The sequence below is a fragment of the Lycorma delicatula genome, chromosome 11, assembly GCF_047948215.1.
Source record: "Lycorma delicatula isolate Av1 chromosome 11, ASM4794821v1, whole genome shotgun sequence".
Taxonomy (NCBI): Eukaryota; Metazoa; Arthropoda; class Insecta; order Hemiptera; family Fulgoridae; genus Lycorma; species Lycorma delicatula.
Window position 1 is genome coordinate 55,074,091 of NC_134465.1, and position 23,702 is coordinate 55,097,792.

At 32.3% G+C, this 23,702-nt stretch overlaps 1 protein-coding gene across 4 annotated transcripts in view; it reads right to left on the minus strand.

The window, feature by feature from the left end:
• The window catches only part of ZnT63C (solute carrier family 30 member 1), a 219,521-nt gene that overhangs the window by 52,199 nt on the left and 143,620 nt on the right, over nt 1–23,702 (minus strand). For all 4 annotated transcript variants that reach the window (XM_075378922.1, XM_075378924.1, XM_075378925.1 and 1 more), the window contains one exon: nt 12,837–13,053. In XM_075378922.1, the coding sequence (XP_075235037.1) occupies nt 12,837–13,013 (177 nt within the window). In that variant the 5' untranslated portion in view covers nt 13,014–13,053. The remainder of the gene's footprint in view (nt 1–12,836; nt 13,054–23,702) is intronic.

Genomic DNA, 23,702 nt, shown 5'->3' on the forward strand with positions numbered 1-23,702 from the left:
TATACTTAAATTAAAAAAAAAGAAAAGGAGATGAAGTCTGATTCGAACCGATGTGCCTTCCCCTACTTCATTAATTAAAATTGTATTTGGCTATAACTCTGGGACCAGTGAAAATAGATCAACTTATGCAACTTATGATATATTGTTGAAAAGCTCTCAATGAAGGCTTATTACCGCAGTTAAAAAGTACAAAATCCAACTTTTGTATATTTTGAGCTTTTTTGGACACTTTTGGTTCAGTCGATTGCAATCAAAAGGTAAGGTGCACAACTAGATGTTACAACAGTCCTAAATTCAAAATTTCAACATCCTAAGGCTAATCATTTTTGAGTTATGCGAGATTACATATGTACATACATACATATGTAAGCACAGATATCACGTCAAAACTAGTCAAAATGGACTCAGGGATGGTCAAAATGGATATTTCCGTTGAAATCTGGAAACCGAATTTTTTCGCAATCACAATACTTCCTTTACTTCAAACAAGGAAGGAAAAATTGTTATGATTTAATTTTACTTTATAATTACTAGAGCTAATTGTTTTAAGACCATCTGCTAATGCTTTTATTTATTGAATTGTTTAAAGAGTATTCATTTGACTTTTAAATACTGTTAGAGAATTAGAGAAAGCAAATAACATATAAACCATGACATATTACAAAATATTTTTGATGAAAAAAAAATATTTTATGTACATTTCATTATATTAGTAAATACAATTTAATATCGTAAATAGATGCTATACTGCACTGCATGCAAATAAATAAATTGCATTTGTAAATATTGATCAATGTTATAATAAAATTATGTAAGATTAATGATAACTAAATCTAAGACGGACAATCAAATTTTCATAATTAAACAAAAAGATTTAGCTCATTAAATTTTTTTATTTGTTGACTATCTTTAAACATTTTCCAGACATTTTAATCTAAGAGGAAATTTGGGGGGAAAAAGTTATTTTAAAGCTCTCATTCCAAAGATATTCCTTTTTTTCTAATTATACCTTAAAAAATTCAGAACCAAATATTTAAGATTTTTATGTTACTAAAACACATTAATTTATTAAGCAGAATCATATTCTAATTGTGATAGTAATACATAAATAAGATCAATGTCATAACTACATCAATAAGAAGCAAACTTATTTTACGTAGTAGTATCAAGTATTGCAATCTACATATATTTTTAATAAATATGACATCACAATTTCTAGTGGTGTCATGACTAAAACAACAATTCTTCCTTAAATCCATTTGCCATCTTATTATCATCTCAGCTGAGATATGCTACATTATGAGCAAAGTAGGAAACGGAAGATTACACATACAAGGAAGAGATAAAACCCACATGAAAAACTATCTCATGATTAAAATAAAGAAGGAAGCAGCCATTATGATAGGGGACATCTAACAAATGATATCAGTTTGATAGTCAACTAAAACTGCAATGATACCTATCTATTCAAAGAAGAGATAAGATATCCCTTGATCTCTGTAGTGGAGTGGTAGCACCTCTGGTTTTCATAAAAATATAATTAAAGTATGGAATTTTACCCGTTTTCCTCAGTTATCCTTTAAAAAAATCCGCTATCTTACACCTATGATATTACATCAAAACAATCTTTTTAAATAGGTAATTTTGTAAATTTATTTACTTATTTATTTTTTTATAAAACAGAAATTTAAAAAATGCAGTCATCTATAAAATTAGAATCATACATAAAAAGATGATAACGTAAAATATAATTTAAAAATTTTATTCGATATTGTTTCTCTCTTTTGAGTGGCAACGGTAAATAAATAAATCTGATTTTTATGTGGAGTGATAGTAGTAAGTCAGCTTTTCACTTGGGGGAGGGGGTTCAAATTCCAGTCAGGTATGGCATTTTTCAGAAGCTACAAAATTCCATTTCCATATTCACACATATAAGCTTCAATGATTTTGTCGAGAATTAGTTCATCAAGCAAAGAAAAATAAATAATGGGGAAGGAAGATCATATACTAAATTAAAGCTAAGCATAGATGAATTTTGAGGTCCTTATGAGTACAATTAAATTGCATGATTATATGTGTACTTTTATTAACAGTTTTTCAAAGCCTTAATAATAATAGCCATTGAACTTAAACTGCGCTAATAAACTAAATCGCCAAATAAATATATTTCTTTTTAGATGAAAAATCAGTAATCAAAATCTAATATTTAAAAAGTTGATTTTAAAGAAGCAGAGAAATCTTTCCCACTTTGTAATGCGAGAGCTAAATTTGTCGAACTTGAACCACAAGCTACATTTGCCGTACTTGAAAATCTAGAACAGTTATAAGTCTTTAGACACTGACGATAGGACAGCGAACAGAGAATAAATTATTTTTATTTAAAAACAATAGGTAGTAATTTAAAATTTTATTTTTTATAATACCAATAAAATCAATAAATAAAAAAAAAACAATAGGAATAAAAACAAAAAAATAAAATAATAAATAAATTGCAGAACAATAAAATAATAACGGCAAAACTACAATATAAGTTTTAATGCTATTTACAAAAGACCAAAGAACTTGTATAATTTAGGCTTAAGCATTGTGTATGGATTGAATAATAATAATAATAGTAACAATATTTATTTAAATTTAAAGGATGAACAAAAAAAAAAACAGATATAGCCTAATAGACAAATAAAGAAAAAGAAAGAAAGAACTAGCAGTCTGTTTTATTAAACCACAACCAACAAGCCAATACCAGTTAAAACTTACAAATGAACAAAAGAAAACTTAAAAAGTCAACAAGATAAAACTGGCGAGCTAACAGTTAAGACTTATAAAATGTTTACTTATAATCACGCAAGTTGTTTGATCAATAAAATGTAATAATAATAAAGAACTCAAGGAAAAATAACTCAAGTAAATAATATTTATTAAGGAGTATAAAGATATTTCTTCTTCGTATAGTTAGTTTTTATAAATAAATAAATCAAATATCTTATATACAAACATTTAGTATTTTCAGACCTTGATATATGTAAAAAGAGGAATTCAATTTTTATTTTATTTATTTAAAATGTACATAACAAAATAATAAAATAATTTTGTAAAAAACATACTCGATTTTATCGAAAGAATTAACTTTATCAAAAATTAAGACTTGTTATTTTGTTAGATACCATATGAAAACAGTTTTAGATGATCTCATGTAAGAAACAGATTATTTGTAAAAAAAAATTACTCAACAATAAGAACACCCCACGCCCCTCACAGCATCATGCAATTCTTCATTTCTGGTGTGGCAATATGCAGATACCTATTTTTCCTGTTTAGCTTCCGGGAATCACTGTCAGGTATTACTTCAGAGGATGATATGTACGAGTGTAAGTGAAGTATAGCCTTGTACATTCTCAGGTCGACCATTTTTAAGGTGTGTGGTTAATTGAAACCCAACCACCAAAGAACACACATACCACGATCTAGTATAAATCTGTATAAAAGTAACCACCTTTACTAGGATTTGAATGTTGGAACTCTTGACTTCGAGATCAGCTGATTTGCCAAGACGCGTTCACCACTAGCCCACCCAACCTGGTGGGTTGATATGCAGATATCTGTGTCTTGATAATTCCCCACAATGAAGCATCTGGTGCAGTGAGATCAGGACTTCGTGGTGGCCATGATAACAGAGCTGGTTGCGCTGGAATACCATGGCCGATCCAACGTCCCGGAAATTTTTCATTCAGAAACGCGCAGACTGATAGAGCAAAATGTGCAGGTGCTCCATCCTGCTGCAACCACACTCGTTCCATGAGCTCCTTCTCTTGAAACTGTGGTATTAACCGTGTCTCTAGCATCTCTAAATAAGTTTGTGCATTCACTGGCCCGTCAAAAAAAAACAAGGACAAACAAATGATGAGCTGTCATTCCAGTCCATATCATGACTGCACTGAATTTCTTTCTGACTCTGTCGCATAATAAGTATTTTCTTTTGCAGCCATACGGGTCTTCCCAACTTCAAACACCCACACTTTGTTTTGAGCCTTGATGAGGCCGTCATAATAGTATAGCCAAATTTTTTCACCAGTCTGTTTACAGGAAGATTTCCCATTTTCAATTTTTTCAACATTTCATGGCATCGTGAAACATGATGTGCCATCTGATTAACGATCAAGTTACGCCGCACCCAAAGTGCATAAAGCTTTCTACTAACTTGAAGGTAATCTTGCAGAATAGCACAAACTGCTGGTGTATTAATAAACTGCAGATGCCCAAGGAGATGTCTACTTGATGGTCACCATGCCTGTCTGTCGCAAGCATTTTTTGTATTGAAACAATGATTCCCTTACTCACAGAAGACGGTCGACCTGACGTTGGAGTAACCCCAAGGTTAAAAATTCCTCTTTAAAACACTCAGTACCAACTAAATATTGTTGCAGGATGAGGAAAATCCTCTCCAAGCACAGGAATCATTTCCTCTAAAAACTGATCAACACTTAACCTAAATGCAAAATTGAAGCACAAAAGTGATCGTTTTTCGGTTTTCAACCACAGCGACAATATTATTTCTTTTCACTAACATAACTAAAAAAACAAATTTCACTAATACAATGACTAGAGCTGTAACACTGCAGGCACACCTGTCTAAACATGTGCTAAATTATAATTGCCCAAGGTGATCCATTCCGTCGTATCGCAGAATTTTCCTGTGCCCTTTCTTTGTATATCGTTGAATTTTCACTTTTAAATTTATTTTTATTTATAACATAAATTAAATAAAACATAGAGAAAAAAATACTGTTTACATAAAAAGCAAAGGCAAGACATTTAGCTTTGATAAAAATAAGAGAATTCACAATTTAGAGAAATTATGTTAGGTAACTAACTGTTGAGCATTAATTATGGCTCTCCTGAATGTAGGAAAATAAGTATTACTTATACTTTGAACCATTGCTTATGAAATTAATTTCTTTTAATTCTGCATAAAAATAATTTGATATCAGAATAATATCATCACACTGTAAATCATTATATTTCAAATTTTTTATGCGTTAAACAAAAGAACTTTTTGTTTAAATAATTTAAAAATACGTGTAAAAGATTTATATAAGGACAACAGAGGATCTTCCTCCACAATATAAATAGGAAAAATTTTAATTAGTCCATTTGGTAAAGAGTAAGCCTTGTATAAATATTTAGAAAAAATCCGTCGGGAAAACTGACAAAGTACTCCTTTATTGACGTTAGTTAAAAACTATGAGGCTCGGCTGATAAATTTTGCACATATATACGTAGCATGGGAATGAAATAAAAAATTAATAAAAGTACAATATTTATTTTTCAATGTAATCCCGTTTTCACTGATACACTTTACTCAAGGTGTGACAAGTTTTTGCATTCAGTCACCGAAACATTCTGGCGGTCTTTCTCGGATCAAGTAAACACCACAGTTTTCTTCACCTCATCGTCGGTGGTGTAATGATTACCTCTGAGATCCCTCTTGTGATGAGGAAAGAAGTGGAAATCGCACGGGGCCAAATCCGGCGACTATGGCGGATGCGGAATAAACTCAAACTTCAGCTTGCGGAGAGCCCCTGTAGTGGGGTGCGATGTATGAGGCCACACATTGTTGACATGGAGGCCTTTCGAACGCGACATACTCCTCGTCTGAGGTGTCTTAACGTCTCAATGTAACGTTCGGAGTTAACAGTCATCCCACGTTCCAGATATTCAGTCACATAAACGTGTTTGGCGTCCCAAAACACCGTCAAAAGAAGTTTCTTCGCCGAGGCTTGAGTTTTGAATTTTTGGGATTTGACGATCGGTAATGTCTGTATTCCACGCATGATGATGTACCAAACTCTCATCCCCGGTCACAATATTGAAAAGGAAGTCGTTTCCCTCGACACGATAGCGCTGTAAAAGTTCTTCGCAACATTCCGCACGAGGCTGCTTGTGTTCGTTCGTTTGCGCGGTTCTCATCGTGCACAGATTTTACAGTAACCCAATCGCCTGATAATACGGTCTACTCGTCCCTTAGTTATCCCTAACTGAATAGCGATGCGTTGCTAGACGATTCGCCAGTCACTTTTAAGCAAATCGTCCACATCCTTTCGATGTTTCTCGTCAGTCACAGAAACCGGTCGTCCGCTGCGAGATGCGTCCTCAATTGTCGTTTTACCAGCTTCACATTAACGAAATTTCAACGCCCACCTATTCACAGTACTCCTGTCAAGTTTCAATATCGTAAACCGCTTTTAAACGATGAAAAATATTCGTAGGATTCACATTTTCGGTAGTGAAAAATTCGATCACTACGCGCTGTTTTAACCATATATTGACCGTACTCGAATCCATTTTAACAGCTATTGAAAACAAACCAGTAAACGGATTTCAACGCATTATCGCAGGGTTGAAGAGGGAGGATTTTAGTGATCGTACGCTGCCACGCCCAACTCGATACTACCTTTTGTCTCCGTGTAGCACGCTAGAGTACAAAATTTATCAGCCGAGCCTCGTAGTCGCGGATTAATAACTAAACCTCGATTGGATTTTTATCAAATTTTTCCAGTTTGCAAACCATCATGCCTAATTGATCTTAACCGGTTGGAAAAGCTCCCTGCCATGTTGAAGCAGTATATAAACACTAAAGGTTAATTCACTGCTTCATACCAAATGTTCCAGTATTTCTTATGACTGCGATGAATGTAAAGTACCTGAAATACTAATCAGAATTGCTTTCTCTTAGAGCAATGATGTTCACCGTACAGCCAATCACTACGGTGGATAGAATGATAGTACCACTTGTACGGCTGAATATCACTTGGATTTTTACGGGCTTAGCATGTCAAAAACCACATATTCGCCTCAGAAAAGAAGGTAATGGGGAAATTCACTTTATTTTTCAATCTTCCCTATTAAGCATGTCATACGATGCTTGTTATTCTGTTAATGATAACGTACAATTTCTATACTCATCTAAGGTTACCTAGAAACATTACGGTTAATGATATTTAACGTATACAATCCTAACAGATTAATTATCATTTATTTTCAAAACCATTAAGAAATTACTGGAAAAAAGATCTAAAATTTGAGAAAATAACAGTTGCTACGTAACTACAGAAACTAATATAATATATAAATTTATTTTGTTTAAAAATTCAAAAAAACATCCTCATAAGTTTTCACTAGCTTCTATTCATCAAATGTATAAATCAAGTGTTAGACAAGAATCAACAAATGAAAAACATTACACAAAGTAAAACAAATGGTAATTACGTTAAAAACAATAACAAATATTGTATTCTCTCATAAATAAAAATGTACGAGTATTATACCTATCCTATCTATAAAAGTTTACGTAACTAATCTAAATAAAAAAAAAAAAAACAGATAATAAAAAAAATAATTCCTTCATTGATTTTTAAATGTTTGTTTACAAACTTACTAGTTGACCTTCCTTAACAAGCTGAATTAGCAATTTACATAAACAGGCAATTTATTTATTCGGGTAGATGAACTTAAGTGATTCTATACGACATTTATCGTTATTATTTCTATAATAATTGTCTAGATAATCAAATTACTACGAGTTAAATAAATAAAAGAAGAAGAAAAAATTATATTTTATACCTAGAAAAGTATAATGAAATTTCCGGCTTTCATTTTCCTCCCATTTTTCATAAACTATAGTAGAGGTCAATAAAACGTAACAAATTAAAAATTTTCCCAGTAAATCATCACTCTGATAGAATAAAAAAAAAAAGATTAAAGGATTTTATTTAATGTCATATTTTGGCAAAGACAAATATAACGTATTATTAATTTACATAAAATATTACATTTTTTTTATAATCTTTAAACAGTTCGTTATTTTGTTTGAAAACTACAGAGTGATTTTTTAGTCCTGTTACCCAATTTTAAATGTAATTTAAGAAAGGGAAATTTAAGTGGAATTTTTTTTTTGTCTTCAGTCATTTGACTGGTTGATGCAGCTCTCCAAGATTCCCTATCTAGTGCTAGTCGTTTCATTTCAGTATACCCTCCACATCCTACATCCCCAACAATTTGTTTTACATATTCCAAACGTGGCCTGCCTACACAATTTTTCCCTTCTACCTGTCCTTCCAATATTAAAGCGACTATTCCAGGATGCCTTAGTATGTGGCCTATAAGTCTGTCTCTTCTTTTAACTATATTTTCCAAATGCTTCTTTCTTCATCTATTTGCCGCAATACCTCTTCATTTGTCACTTTATCCACCCATCTGATTTTTAACATTCTCCTATAGCACCGCATTTCAAAAGCTTCTAATCTTTTCTTCTCAGATACTCCGATCGTCCAAGTTTCACTTCCATATAAAGCGACACTCCAAACATACACTTTCAAAAATCTTTTCCTGACATTTAAATTAATTTTTGTTGTAAACAAATTATATTTCTTACTGAAGGCTCGTTTAGCTTGTGCTATTCGGCATTTTATATCGCTCCTGTTTCGTCCATCTTTAGTAATTCCACTTTCCAAATAACAAAATTCTTCTACCTCCATAATCTTTTCTCCTCCTATTTTTACATTCAGTGGTCCATCTTTGTTATTTCTACTACATTTAGGTGGAATAAAAAATTGTATTTGTTTCTTTCAAAAGAGATTTAATTAAAAGCTATTACTTACATAATAGTTAAAAGAATATGCTCAAAATGCCCACCCCTTGGGGTTATACACGCACAGACTCTTTTCAGCATATTAGCAGAAACCTTTTTAAGAGTTGCATTGGAAATATTCGTGATTAAGTCTGTAAAATTGGCTAAGTTCATCAATAGTGTGAGGATTGTTTTTGAAGGCCTCGAACTTAATATAGCCCTGCAAAAAGTAGTAAGGAGATGTGAGGTCTGGGGACCTTGGAAGCCATAAGCCTTTGCTTATTATTCGATCATCAAAGAACTCTTGCAGAAAATCCACGGTTTCTCGAGACGTGTGACATGTAGCACCGTCTTGCTGAAACCAGCAATACCGTTCTTGAGGTTCCAGGAGGGACACAAATTGGCGCACAATATTCCTGTATACTTCACCATTTACTGTCTGTTCGAAGAATACGGGTCCGACTATACGATGACGAGATATCGCACACCACACCAATTTTTTCAGGATGCAAAGATTTGTCTTGTAGAGCGTTAGGGTTTTCAACCGCCCAAATTCGACAGTTTTGATTGTTCACATAACTGTCTAGACGGATCCAAGCTTCATCGCTAAAGAACACTGTGTTTAAAAATTCGATTCCGTTATCGTTCACGAGAGACCTAAACCAACGGCAATATTGCGATCGCTTGTTTAAATCTGGAGGCTGAAGCTCTTGGACTAACCGTACGAGATACGGATACAATTTCAATTTTTTAGCGGCTTTCTGAACACTCAATTATGACAATCCGACTTGCGTGGAAAGTTTTCGTAAACTTTTCCGTGGAGAATTGAGCAATCTTGTTTTCACATTCTCTAAAACATCGTCTATCAAGCGAGTCGGTCGACCGCTACGTTTTCTGTCACAAACACTACCTGTCTCTCGAAATCGGTTTGCTAGCCTAGAAATTGACATTTTTTCTGGCGAAGGAACACCAACAAATTTAATTTTAAATGATTCTTTTACACTCGCGTACGATTTCGTAGCAAAATATTGTTCAAGAATGAAAACTCGTTGTTCTATGGTAAAAGACATTCTGTTCGTAACACGACCGGAAACGGCACAAAAGTTTACACAGCTCAAGGAGAATCAACTCACACAACACAGCCGTATCTGCACCGGTTGAGTAGCGCCACCAACTTCGTGTCACAAAACAAAATTTCCCTTTCTTAGAAAAAAATTACCAGACATTAACAATTGGGTAACAGGACTAAAAAATCACCCTGTAATAAAGTATACCTCATTTCGCATTAACATTTAAAATAATATTTTTCAATAAATTTACACCAACGTGATAACTAATACTTATCACGTAACAACAAACAAACATAAAAAAAATTACTTATTTGTAAACTTTTTATTAAAGATTTATGAAATAATTTACACATTCCAGATATCTTCAATGCAGCTATTCTGGTTTCTTATTTTTCCAGTTTAGCCTCCGTTAATTACCGATCAGATTATTCTTCAGAGGATGAATGGGGCTGATATGCATGAGTATAAATGAAGTGTAGTCTTTGAACAGTATCCCGTTCGACCGTTCCTGAGTTGCGCGTTTAATTGCAACCCAACCTCCACAGAACACCGGTATCCACGATCTAGTATTCAAATCCCGTGTAAAAATAACTGACTTTACTAGGACTTTACTGGAACTCTCGACTTCCTAATCAGCTGATTTGGGAAGAAGCGTTCACCACTAGACCAATCCGGTGGGTAGCTATTTTGATTTAAAGCTGATAGACAGTACAGTTCCTTTATGTAATGAGCATACAGGTAGCTCTTGTTAAATTCATGAAACACCAAGTTGAGAATGTTTTGTTAATTAGAACCCGATGCTGACAAAAATTTAAAAAATCTCACACCACTTAGTACTACCATCATTTAAATAGGTTTTATTGTGAAATAGTCAATCTCCAACTTCATCACTTGTCAGGAAAAAGGATAAAAATTCTCCTGAAATTCACATTTTCTGCTGTGAAAAATTCTATCACTGCGCGCTGTTTTACCATATATTGACCGCACTCAACTCCATTTTAACTGCTACTGAAAACAAACAGGTAAACGGATTTCAACGCATTATCGCAGGGTTGTAGAGAGGGGATTTTAGTAATCATATGCTGTCATGCCCAACTCCATAGTACCTTTTGTCTCCATGCATTTAATCCACAATGAAACGATGATCTAAATCCCTCGTAAAATAAAACAACCAAAATCCCCTGTAAACTGCATTTGAATACGAAGTTCGTTCAGAAAATGGCAAAAAAACTTTTAATTACGCGCCAACGAATATATGTAGTGAATTACGGTCGGCAGCAATATGTTCCGCACAACCTGCTCTGTAACCACATGTTCTTGAATTGTCGATATCTCGTTTAGTTTTCGTGTTACTGTTATTTGAGTGCAACATGTTTAAGTGTCGGTAGCAATTTTTGTAATGTAAGATTGTCGGGAGCAACAATACAACGTAAATTTTTGCGTGAAACAGGGAAAACTTTCATATAAAAGTTTCAAAAAGTTTACGGAGATGATACGCTGAATCGTACGCAATGTTAAGATGGTTTTCACGATTTAAAAACAGTACTCAATCAATCGAAGGTGACCCTCGACCAGGAAGGCCTTCGACTTCAACTAACGACACCCGCGTTCAAAAAATCAACGATCTGGTGCGTGTAAATCGCCAATTGACAGTCAGAGAACTTGCAGAAGAGGTTAGCATATCGAGTGGATCATGCCGTGACATTTGCACTGAAAAATTGAATATCCATCGAGTCGCAGCAAAGTTTGTTTCTCGTTTCATGACCGAATAGCAGAAAGAAAATCGAGTGAACGTTAATCGGCAACTTCTTGAACAAGCCGATGACGGTGAAACATTCACGCAAAGGATCGTAACGGGAGACGAAAGCCGGGTTTCGACGGCTACGACATCAAGACAAAAGTTCAATCATTACAATGGATCGACAAAATATCTCCACGCCCCAAGAAAGCACGCCGGTCTGGATCCGATGTCAAAGTGATCCTCTCTATTTGTTTTTCCATTTTAATGAAATTGTGCATTTTGAATTCTTGCTTCGAGGTGGAACAGTGAACCGTACATACTATCAAGGTGTTTTACAACGGTTACGCGAAAAAATCCACAAAAAGAGACCAGAGTTAAGGTGAGATAACTCAACCACGACGATGTGCCCGCACACAAAACTTCGTCAATTTGTCAGTTTTGTGCCAAAAATCAGATGACTGCTCCCTACTCGCCAAACCTGACTCCTTGCGATTTTTTCTTATTCCCGAAATTAAAATCAGCGATGAAAGGACGCCGTTTGGAGACTACTGATAACATTAAGCGAATTCGTTACGGACCTTAAAGGCCATTGCCGACCGGGTTGGTCTAGTGGTGAACGCGTCTTCCCAAATCAGCTGATTTGGAAGTCGAGAGTTCCAGCGTTCAAGTCCTAGTAAAACCAGCTATTTTTTCACGGACTTGAATACTAGATCGTGGATACTGGTGTTCTTTGGTGGTATGGTCGAACTGAGAATGTACAAGACTACACTTCATTCACACTCATACATATCATCTTCATTCATCCTCTGAAGTATTATTTTAAACGGTAATTACCGGAGGCTAAACAGGAAAAAGAAAAGGACCTTAAAGGCCATTTCAAATGAAGATATCCAGGACCGCTTCGTGAAGGGGTAACTACGCTGGGAAAAGTGTGTAAATAAGGGAGGGGAATATTTTGAATTGGACAAGGACCAATAATCTGTAAAATTAATAATAAAAGATTAAAAAAATAAAGTTCGGTTATTTTCTGAACAGACCTCGTACTTGCAGCCTATTTCCAAGTAATACTTTTGTTATAACTTTCAAAGTGTGGCAAAGAAGTCGATACCCAATCTCCTAAACGAATTTTTACGTATAAAAAAAATTGTTATTTTGCGTAGATGGGGTCCAATCAATAACTGACACGAATACTAATTACAATGGAAGAGGTGGTACAGCATATGACACGTTTAATATTTACAAGATTATGTAAATAAATAGTTAAACATTTAACTGTTTAATCAATCAAAATTATATTGATATATTTAAAAAAAAGAACTTTAATTGATTTTTACCAAGGAATAGTGTAAAAAACACACGCACACTTTTAAGCTATAAAAAAAGTAGAAATTTAACTTACCTTTACTGATAAAAATGCAACGACTAAAGCGGCGACATCACTTAACATATGAAAACTATCTGCTACTAATGCCATAGAATTCGTAACATAACCTACTACAATTTCAACTAAAAAGAAGAATCCCGTCAACCAAAACATTGATATAAGACGACATTTCTTCCCCGAATATCGGCCCATATTTACGTATATTTATATATACACGTATATCGAAGCCTTCCTGCAAATAAAAAAAATAAATATATTAATTTAAAAAATAAATAAATAAAATTATATTAATAAAATTTATTTATTATTCGCATAAGTTAAATCTAAAAATTTGTATAGCTGAAATTAAAAAATTCATTTTAGCTGTACATATTTTACATTGTTTTAAGAATAATAGAAGAAAATTTAGAAAGAATTAAAGAAATCGAATATCTTCTTTTTTTTTGTGTGTGGCTTCTCAAAATACTTTATAGGATTAAAAACAAAGGAAAAAACTAACGATACGAAAGATATATTAACGAAAATGGTGCTGGCTGTACAACTGTGAAGAAACTGTCTTATCTAATGCGTAGTAGAGTGTAATCATCTACAATGCATACTTGAATTTGTGTCCTTCTTGTCATCCACTGCACTCATAGTAAGTCGTTTGCTACTCAAGGCTCAGCTTACAATCCTTTGTTTATTGAAGTTCACTACGCTTTTCCAGACCCATATTTTTTGTATGACTTTTTCTATGAATAAAATAAAAATTTAAATTTGAATTTATATATATATTAATTATTTTTTTTCAATTGGTCATCACAAATCTGGGGTTCATTATTTATTTTTGTTCTGTGCTTGTCTTTTAAAAAATAAAAAAAATTGTGTGGACACCACATGACTTCCTTCTATGCCTATTAAGTTACATATACACACTTTTTTTTAAATGAAAAGTACATAAAGTTTTATTTCACTAACTTCTGATTTTTTTTATATATATTTTTTTGTTATTATTAAATTATTATTTATCGTAAAAGTTTTTTTACAATCAGAGGTTAATAATTATTAATAATCAATATATTTAAATTAAAAAAAAAAAGTTAAAAAAAAAAGAAGATGAAGTCGGATCGAATCGATGTGTCTATCCCATGTACGATCCAAATATTTCATTAATTAAAATTTCATTTGGCTATAACTCTGGAACCAATTAAAATAGGTTCTAGTTATGATGTATCGTTGAAAAGCTTTCAATAAAGGCTTATAACTGCAGTTAAGATAAAGTCCAAAATCTCTTTTTTTGGATTTTGGGCTTTTTTGGACACTTTTGGTCAAATCGATTGTAATCAAAAGGGGAGGTGCACAACTAGATGTTACAACAGTCCTAAATCCAAAATTTCAACATTCTACGGCTAATCGTTTTTTAATTATGCGACATACATACGTACGTATAGATTTCATGCAGAAAATAGTCAAATTAAATTCAGGAACGGTGAAAATGGATGTGTCCGTAATCTGAAAACCGAAATTTTTCGCTATTACAATAATTCTTTTATTTAGTTCGTATAAGGAAGTAAAAAAAAAATAAATTTAAAAAGTATCATCGATAAACAAATTTTTATAATGTATCACGCAACAAAGTTTTACCACATTAAAACAAAACTATAAAAAAAAATTTACCTTCGTAAAATTGGTAAAACCAATTTTAACTTTTTTTTGTATCATTACTTTAATGTACTCAGTATGATTGGATGTCCTACCTATACTATTATATAAAGAGGAAGAGGGTTTTTATTTGTTCGGCATAAACAAAAAAAAAAAAAAAAACTGCTACATCAATCGCAAAACAGATTTTTACCCAGGTTTCTTGGGATAACTTAGAAGGTTTTAGAAGATATATTTAATCTCGAAAAGAACAATATTATAAAACTAATAGAATTAAATTTACGTTAAGTAAAATAATAATTGCTGTTTAATGGGCTTCCTTTAGGGGACTGCGTGAGGCTAGAGCGGTGAGGTAAGCGAGCACTTCGTGGGAGGTTCGCAATCATCATAATCTTGCAATCATCTAAACCCATCATTAACATCAACTGGTAGCAAATGGAGTACCCCTAGAGAGCTGTTTTGGGAGTTGCAATGGAGTACTACTCTTATAATACCTCTAAAAACAATCGTTCGATTTTCAAAATTCAAACGAGGCATTTGTTAGTAGGTTGAAGGCTAACTTTTGCATGCATCAGGTACACTCTCGATCTAACAGATCATGGTTATTCGCAAATATATATATATATATATGTAAAATTTGTCTGATTGTTTGTTGTCGCATTACGCGAAAACCAACCGACCGATTACTTTCAAATTCGCAGGATACGTTCCTGCGATAGTTTATTTTTGAGGTTACTATAAAGCCTTAATACTACAATTATTTATCAGTATTATTATTCTCACAAACATGAGGATAACGTACAGTGCGGGGGTTTTGAGGGTGGGGCCCTCTGGGTAGATGGGAACGACGACCAAAGCAAGCTATGCGGGTGTCCAGGGAACCGGTTTCCCTGGCAAATTGGGAATGGGGAGCGAAGCGAGCTCAGCGGCCATGGGGTAGATCCCTTGGCCCCGGGAGATCCCGAGGAATCCGTGAGTTGGCTCCGGGATCCGCCGGGGCTGACCGCCTGGCCCCGAGGGTCCAGGTTCGACTAGACGGCCGGCAGTGATTATATATCCTAAATACGGCAAATAATTTACCGTTAATCATTTTTTTATTTTTTGTCAGCTGTGGATTTATGTTTAAAATTTTTGTTATCACCACATCTGTATCGTCGCTTCTCCTTTTCCTGCCATTACATTTTATGTCTCGTTAACCGTTTTCCTAATCTTTTTTCTTACTACTATTCTTTGTTTTGGATCTTCTTCTATATAGAAATCCCTCCTATCAAATATATATTTTTTTTTACTATTTTTTCTCGATAAACCTGAAATTTCTACTCTGCTTTAAGTCTTTTACATTTAGTTACAAGGATTATAAAGACGTGTTAAATCCTAGTTTTACCAAACTAGGATGTTTTTAATAAAAATGTAATAGCTAAAAATGACTAAAAGGCAAGCTATAAAATAATTACTAGTATTATGAATTAACAAATAAATATTTAGATGTAAATGAACCTATCGAAATAGGCGTAAGTTTTGAGGGTTGTAAGTTACGGTAGGTGGTCGTGGTTGGAAGAAGCCATACGAAGGCGATAGTAGGTTGTGATGGAAATGTCTGCCAAAGCATTTGCATCGGTGTCACCCGGACAGAGGCCAAACTGATGACTGTATTGTTACAAAGTTTAGAGAGTTTAAAAGATGACCTCCGGTAAAACCGATTAGGGCTAGGAACGGAGGGGATGATGTGACGACCCGGTTTGTCATAAGGCGAGTGTCTTCCCTATGGGGGTCAGGATGTATACAACACCAATACACCTTTTATAAATTAAACGAAGAGAAAGATAAAAATTAAAAAAAAAACTTTGGTCAAGCAATAAAATTATTATAATTACAGACCGGATTATATGCAACATAAAAAGATTGAAATATGCAAGAAAAGTGAGAAAATATGCAACTTTAAATAATAAAAAAATAAGCATATTTTTTTTAAAATTCAAAATCAGCAAACAATTAGTAAGTAGTTGAATAACATATCGATAATTAACAATTATTTAACATTTTGTTACTTTTGTAAACATAAACAATTAGAGGTACAGTTCCGCGGCTGCTAAGTGCGCTCTTAGAGCCGTGCAGCTAATAGGTTTGACCCGCTACAACGTAATTTTTCATTTATTAACAAAGTACCCTACCGAAAAATGTTGTAAATAGAGCGAAAATATCATCATCACTAGATTTTAAGGAAAATATGCAATAACCGGTGAGAAAGGGCTTAATATGAAAACGCATATAATCCGGTCTCTAATTATAATGGACATGTAGATTTAATTAAAATTATCCAAATATACATAGTACGACCGTACTACATGAAAAATATGGAGAAATTTTGTAAAATCGACTATTTAATTTTGTAAAAAGCAAAATTAAGTATTAAAAAAAAAATGTTCTTTAATTTTTATCTATAAACAGTAAAGAAGTATATTTATAATATGAGAATGATGTGTATGAAGTATAGATGTTGTTCACTTCAAAGGGGGAAAAAAAAGGTTAACTAATTACAGGAATAGTGCCGTTAATTGAACCCCAATAATCATATAATACCTTACAATAAGATATCTTGATTTCAGTACACTATTTGTATTTATTCTACGGAAGTTATAACAATTGTTTTTCATGAATTCACATGATATTCTGGAAATTGCCAAAATGTTTATAGCTTGTTGAATAAAAGCAGTTGTATCCCTTGTTTGTATAACTAGCTTTTTTAATCTACTGCTTGTTAATCTTTAAACGACCACGTTAACGTAAGTAATTAATTAGAACTCAATAATAGTATTGTGGCTGAATCAAAGTACTGATGACATCAAAATATAACTTTTCTGCTGGTTTGTCATCAAAGCATTCAATTTTACACAAAATTTCTGTAATAACAGTATGGTATCAGAAGACAACATTTCTGTTAACTAAGATGACAAAAACAAACATTTTTATATATAAAGATTCACTACTTTTAACAAATTTTGTTTGATCATAAATCATTTGACTAATTGATACCATTCCTTTCTGTTTCCTCCATCCTCATTTTTATATAAGCCATTATTTGTCTTTCTTTACAGTTTTTACCTCTGATATACCCCTGTACGTAATTTAAATATGCATGAAGTATTATATCTTAATAATTATTTTTTACAACAGTTAGTGGTTGTAGACGTTTCAAAAAATAAAGGGGTAGTATATCGAAAAGAACATTAAAAAAAAATAATAAAGAAATAAATAAAGAAACCAGCCAACAAAAACTTTCTCTGCCCATAAACATAAGTACCCGCAGAAAATACCGATTCGATGCCAGAAGACATTGGCATCGCTCCATTCTATATGCTTAAGTGATTTTTATCTGATTATAACGCTTAAAAACAAAGAGCAATCGAAGAAGAAGATATGTTGCAGACACAAATCCTATCCTACGAACAGACACCGGTAAAATAAACTGATTACTTTGAAAAATCAATATCGGTTTAAGGCATTTCATACAATAATTTGTGGTCAGATGACAAAAGAAACAAGAAAATAAAGAGGTCAAATAAATTAATAGGTAGGGATTCTTTAAAAATTTTCAAAGCGGTTTGAATTTCCTCTCTGAATTTTATTTAACAATTTTCTTCAATAGCGCTAAATTAATCATACTAATCTATCATTATGAGCCGTTCGCAAATGGTATGACACGCTGAATAGAGAAGGGGCGTGATAAGAAATTATCCTTTATCATGCAAAACTACACAAAGCGGGTCATCAGAAAACATATTCTGATGCCAGTAAAGTTTTTCCACAGAATATTAACACTTTTTGAACGAAATACTTGTAATTATTACGCATTTAAAAAAACCAAGATGTTGATCGGTGCTCTAACCGAAACTGAAAGTTTATTGACAGATACAAGTTATATATTGATGGATTACTAAATGTTCAAACAGTTAGCGTGTAAAATTAAAGTTGTGTAAATTTAAACAGGAGAATAATTAAAGAAAAAATTAAAATGTGTGAAAATGAAAACGGATAAAAATGTTTTCCTTTACTTCATCAAATATTTAGGTAATTGAGTAAAGAGCACTCAGCACTTCCATTACTATTTCAGTTTAAATAGTCGGTAAAATTATTGGCCACTTAAAAGATGTTCCACCGATTAATTTAAAATAAAATTACAAAATTTTGTTTTATTAAAAAAAAATATTACTAATGATGAATTTAAAAAAGAAAGAACAAAAAAAGATTCCGGTATTTTCTGTATTTGACCGATTTAAAATATAAAATATGATGTGTTAGAATAATTTTCATTAAAGCCTAATAGTTTATTATTTATTTTTTATCTTCATATATTTAAGATAAACATTTCACGAATTTTCTCCGTAATTGCTGCGCCTTTAGTAAAATTAAGCCACATGTAATTCTAGGGACCCAAATTAAGAAATAAATTTAGTAGTTTTATATAAATCTATCCTGAAAAAGTAAAAAAAAAAAATTGTTTCCAGAACATTATTTTTAGTCGTTTTCTGGGTGAAAAACCACAAGATTGGGGTTGAAAACCCGCTACTTCATGTTTGGCATAATATAACTTTGTTAAAAAAATAAGTAATAAACACATAAAGGTTCTAAACAAAACTTGTAGATTCTGAGTAAAATGATACGAATAAAGTCCACATAACTAAATATAAACGTAAGAAATTCGAAATTTATTAAAAACAAAAGGAACAAAATTTCAACAGATTTTAACTACGTATTAAAAGAAACAAAATTTTTAGAATTACAAAGAAAAATAATTACATATTTTAGAAAAATAAAAATACAAACAATAAAACCAACTTAGAAATTTAAATAAACTGTTGAAAATGTCCTCCGTAATAGCACTCTCCTCGAGGAACAATATTTTTATTAGTTTTCAGAATTCATAATTATTTTCCTAAATAGCTCTACAGATATTCTGCAAGAAGAAAAGTACAGTACAGTCAAAGGAAAAGGATTTTTAAAAAATTTTTCCATGTTTCACGATTCAGGGACCCCCAAAAATGGTGTGAGGTAATAGTCGTATTTGTATTTGCGCGTTTGAAACTTAACTTTTGACCGGATAAACCGATTTTGATGAAATTGTGTACAGACTCATTATCTGGGGCAATTTGTTGTTAAAATCTATGGGTCAATAACTGCAGGAGATGGGGTAGATACTACTTTTTTGGGATCAATATTCTCAAAATTTTGCAAACATAACCGTACTTAATATTAAGTTCAATACATGCGTCCATGCTTAACTGCTTTTTTTTTTTAATTTGCTCAAAAATCACCTTTTCACCAAAAATCTAAAAAAGAATTTTTTATTTATTTATTATATATGTTTTAAACATTAAAAAAAAAAAGGCTTCCTAATAATAGTGGAACAACCCAAAATAACAAACTATGGGACAATATCGTAGGGGGGCGGGGCGAACCGGTTAAAAGTTTAAAAAATATTGACTTTATATAAAATTTTCAAAACTCTTTTGGGTTTATTTAAACTTTTAATGCTATTAAAAGTCCGATAAACTTTTAGTAATAATATAACAATAAAATTTCATCATAATTGTTATGAAAAAAAATGAAAATTTTAATAAATTTTTTTTTTTAAATTAATTAATATTTAATGAAATTGTCAATTATGAATTGTTATTAAAATATCATTATAAAATTGTTTAGGGATGTAGGATGTAGAGAGTAAACCGAAATGAAACAACTGGCATTAGATAGGGAATGTCGGAGAGCTGCATCAAACCAGTCAAATGACTGAAAACAAAAAAAAAATTATTTTTACATTGACCTGGCTGTATTTGAAAACTATGAGCACATAGCAGTCGATTAGCTATATTGTTTCTTGTTATTATTCTAAGAAAGTTGTTTCATTTCCAGAGTTATAATAATCGGCTTATCCGTGTATATTTTTACAAAAAATAAAATCAGACAATTTTAATGTTAGTTAATTTATCATTTAGATTTCGTCTGTTACGTAATTATAATACTTATTGAGAATAGGCCTACATTTTTACGACCTTAAAATTATATACCTTAAAATTTCGTTTTACGTCTAAATACTTTTTTTTTTGTTCTCCGAGTTCGTAGTTAAGCATTAATACACAGAGGATGAGACGAATGATTTGTAGCGTGTGTGAAAAATGCCATGGCTGATCGGGATTCGAACCCGGGACCTCCGGATGAAAGGCCGAGACGCTACCAGTTGCGCCACGGAGACCGACATGTCTAAATACTTAATAATTTATAAAGGATAACGAGCATAATTATAAAACGTTTAAAAGTAATCCGTAAAACAATCCGCTAAAATGATAAGTCATATTTACAAGAAAGTAATTTGCTTCTGGGCGTGAAAACTAAACCGATTGTTTTCAGTTTGGACAACGGTCACCCCGAACTAGTCCAAGCTTCAAAATTCATTGCGCACCTATGAGTACAAAAATACATACTCGTACATATAAAACCGGTTATTCTGGGCTTATGGATGGTGTTGAGGTTTTTTTTTGTAATTCTAACATTAAAGGTTAGGATCTTTCTTTTACTTTCATGTCTAGATAGCGGTATAGTCGATCTATATCTCTAGAACAGAAAGTATTCTAATCGGTCCAATTTGGGCATATGAGATTTTCATTTGATTTTGACGTTTAGACACTAAAGGAACCCAAAAAACGGGATGTTAATGTTCGTATGTACGTGTTGGCTACTAAATCACCTTATATCTTCAGAACTACTGGACCGATGTTGAACAAACTTGGTTAGATTACTTTTATATAAGGAGGATTGATGACATTAAATTTTTTATTTAAAAGGTTAACCGGGTAAGACTGTAGAGCGAGGTCACTCTCAGTATCTCGGGATTTTCACTCGATTAAGGTCCATAATTTTGTTAGGTAAATTTGTTAACAATTAAAACAAAACAATATTTTCAACAAAAAAAACTTTGTAAAATTGCATCCCCACTTCAAAAAAAAATGATCTAAATAGTCTAGCAGCTAAGTGGGAATACATACCTACAAATGTATTGTCAGTTTTTTGTTTAAATGTCCTCTTAAGGTATTTAAAAAAAAAAAGAAGTGAATGTTTGATAATTTTTTTTTAAATCGATTATTATGTTTTCCCTTTAGTACATCTATATATGTCGGAAAGTAATATTAAACTATTGGTTTTTTTATTACTAACCGATAAGCAACGTGAAAAAAAAAATATGAAAAATAACTTCAAATTATTTACTTAGTTAAATTTTAAAGTTAGATAATTGTTTTCGATCTTAGTGGCGTAATGGTAATGTATAGGCCTTTCATAGGGAGGTCTCAGATTTGAATCCTGGTCAGGATGATATTTTTTCATACGTTACAATTTTCTTCATTTTCAAATTTCCATCTGTAAGCTTTTTTGTAAGGTTGTTTGGTAAATTAATTCATCAGTCAGTTATCTCGAAAAAAATTACGACTATCCAGTGAAGGAAATTAAAAAAAAAAAAAAAAAATATATATATATATATATATATAAAAAATAATAATTGTAATAATCTACTATTTAAAGAATAGGGTTTTGATTGTGTAGTTAGTAAAATATATACATGTTGAATTAAAAACATCTTCCGTCTGTTTAAAAATATTTAAAAAGGAAAACATGACAGGTGTTATCAGTTTCATTTATGAAATACGGTTTTGACATTGATTTCATAAAATAATTTTAAAGTTCTATAAACGTGGTTTCAGCTTATCGTTTGTAACCTACATCTTTTTAAGAATAAAAAGTGTATATATATCCGGAACCATCGATAGGTATTAATTCAGAGAATCAGTTGACTGACGATTATTCTGGCACGTGAAAATTCCATGCCTGACCGGGATTCCAACCCGGGACCTCCGGATGAAAGGCAGAGACGATACCACTCGCGCCTTATGTTACTTACCTGCATTAATAATGTACGGATCAGTAAAAATTTGATAACAGTTTTTTTTTTTAAATATGAACATTTTTATTGTTTTATTGACTTCATTTTTTTCAAAGGAACAACAGGATTACTCCCGATCATACTCACTTTATGTTAGATGAATTCTGTAACGAATGAAAAGTGAATGTTATGACTGAGATTCGAATCTAGCATCTTCCGAATAAAAGGAAAAAATCCTACTACTCCACGACGGACATCGGTGTAGTCATATATTTTTTTTGTTTTTCCTACTAAATGAAGTGCTATGTAAAATTAATTATTAGTATTGAAAGCTATGATTTTTACAAAGTTTTCTTTCGTTTCTTAATTTTCGGTCTAGATAGCGTTATAGCAGAACTATTGAAAGTATTGTAATCGGTCCGATTGAGATACATACAGTTTTCACCGGATCTTGACGTTTTCACACCTAAGGAACCTAAAAAACCGGATGAAAAATTTCCAGATGTTAATGTTCGTATATACGTATGCGAGTTCGATGTCGGCCTCTAAATCACGTTATATCTTCAGAACTACTGGACCGATTTTGACCTAACTGGGTCAGACTACTTTTATTTATATGGGGTTTCCATTAAATTTTCAACTTAAAAGGTCAACGGGGTGAGGCTGTAGAGTACAGCAAGGTCGTCCTTAGTAACTGTAGATTTCGCCTAATTAAGGTCATATTCTTCTTAGGTACATTTGTTAACAATTACAAATAATATCTCTACAAAAAAAATTGCAAAATCACATCCCCCACCCCAATTAATTCGCTAATTAAGTATTAATAATTAGTATTAATTATGTATTATAAACAACTCACGGTAGATTTTCCTTCCAGTTGTAAGTCCTACAACTGTATTACCAGCTTTGTTAAAGTTACACAATTTTTTTCCTTATACTAGAATAAACTTACAAATGATAAACTAAAAATGTAACTATTGCTATATTGTGATGTCACAGGTAAGCGGTAGAATTGAATAAATGGATAATATTTAAAGTGTAAAAAAGTAAATCGGTCAGTCTCCATTTCGATCTCCCGGTTTTTGTAAGCAAAAGCTTGATTAGTTGCCGATATCTGAATCTAAAATCGGTTTAAATAGCAAAATTCTTTCGATTTTTGCTCGTGACTACCTTCACGGCAGAGATCGCAGGCCAATTACTATTAACTTTTGGTATCGACCGCAAGGTGAATAAAAGATCACGTAGATAGATTGTTGAAGAGGCAGATTGGAAAGCCTTTCCATCACAATATGATGATAGTGAAGACGCCC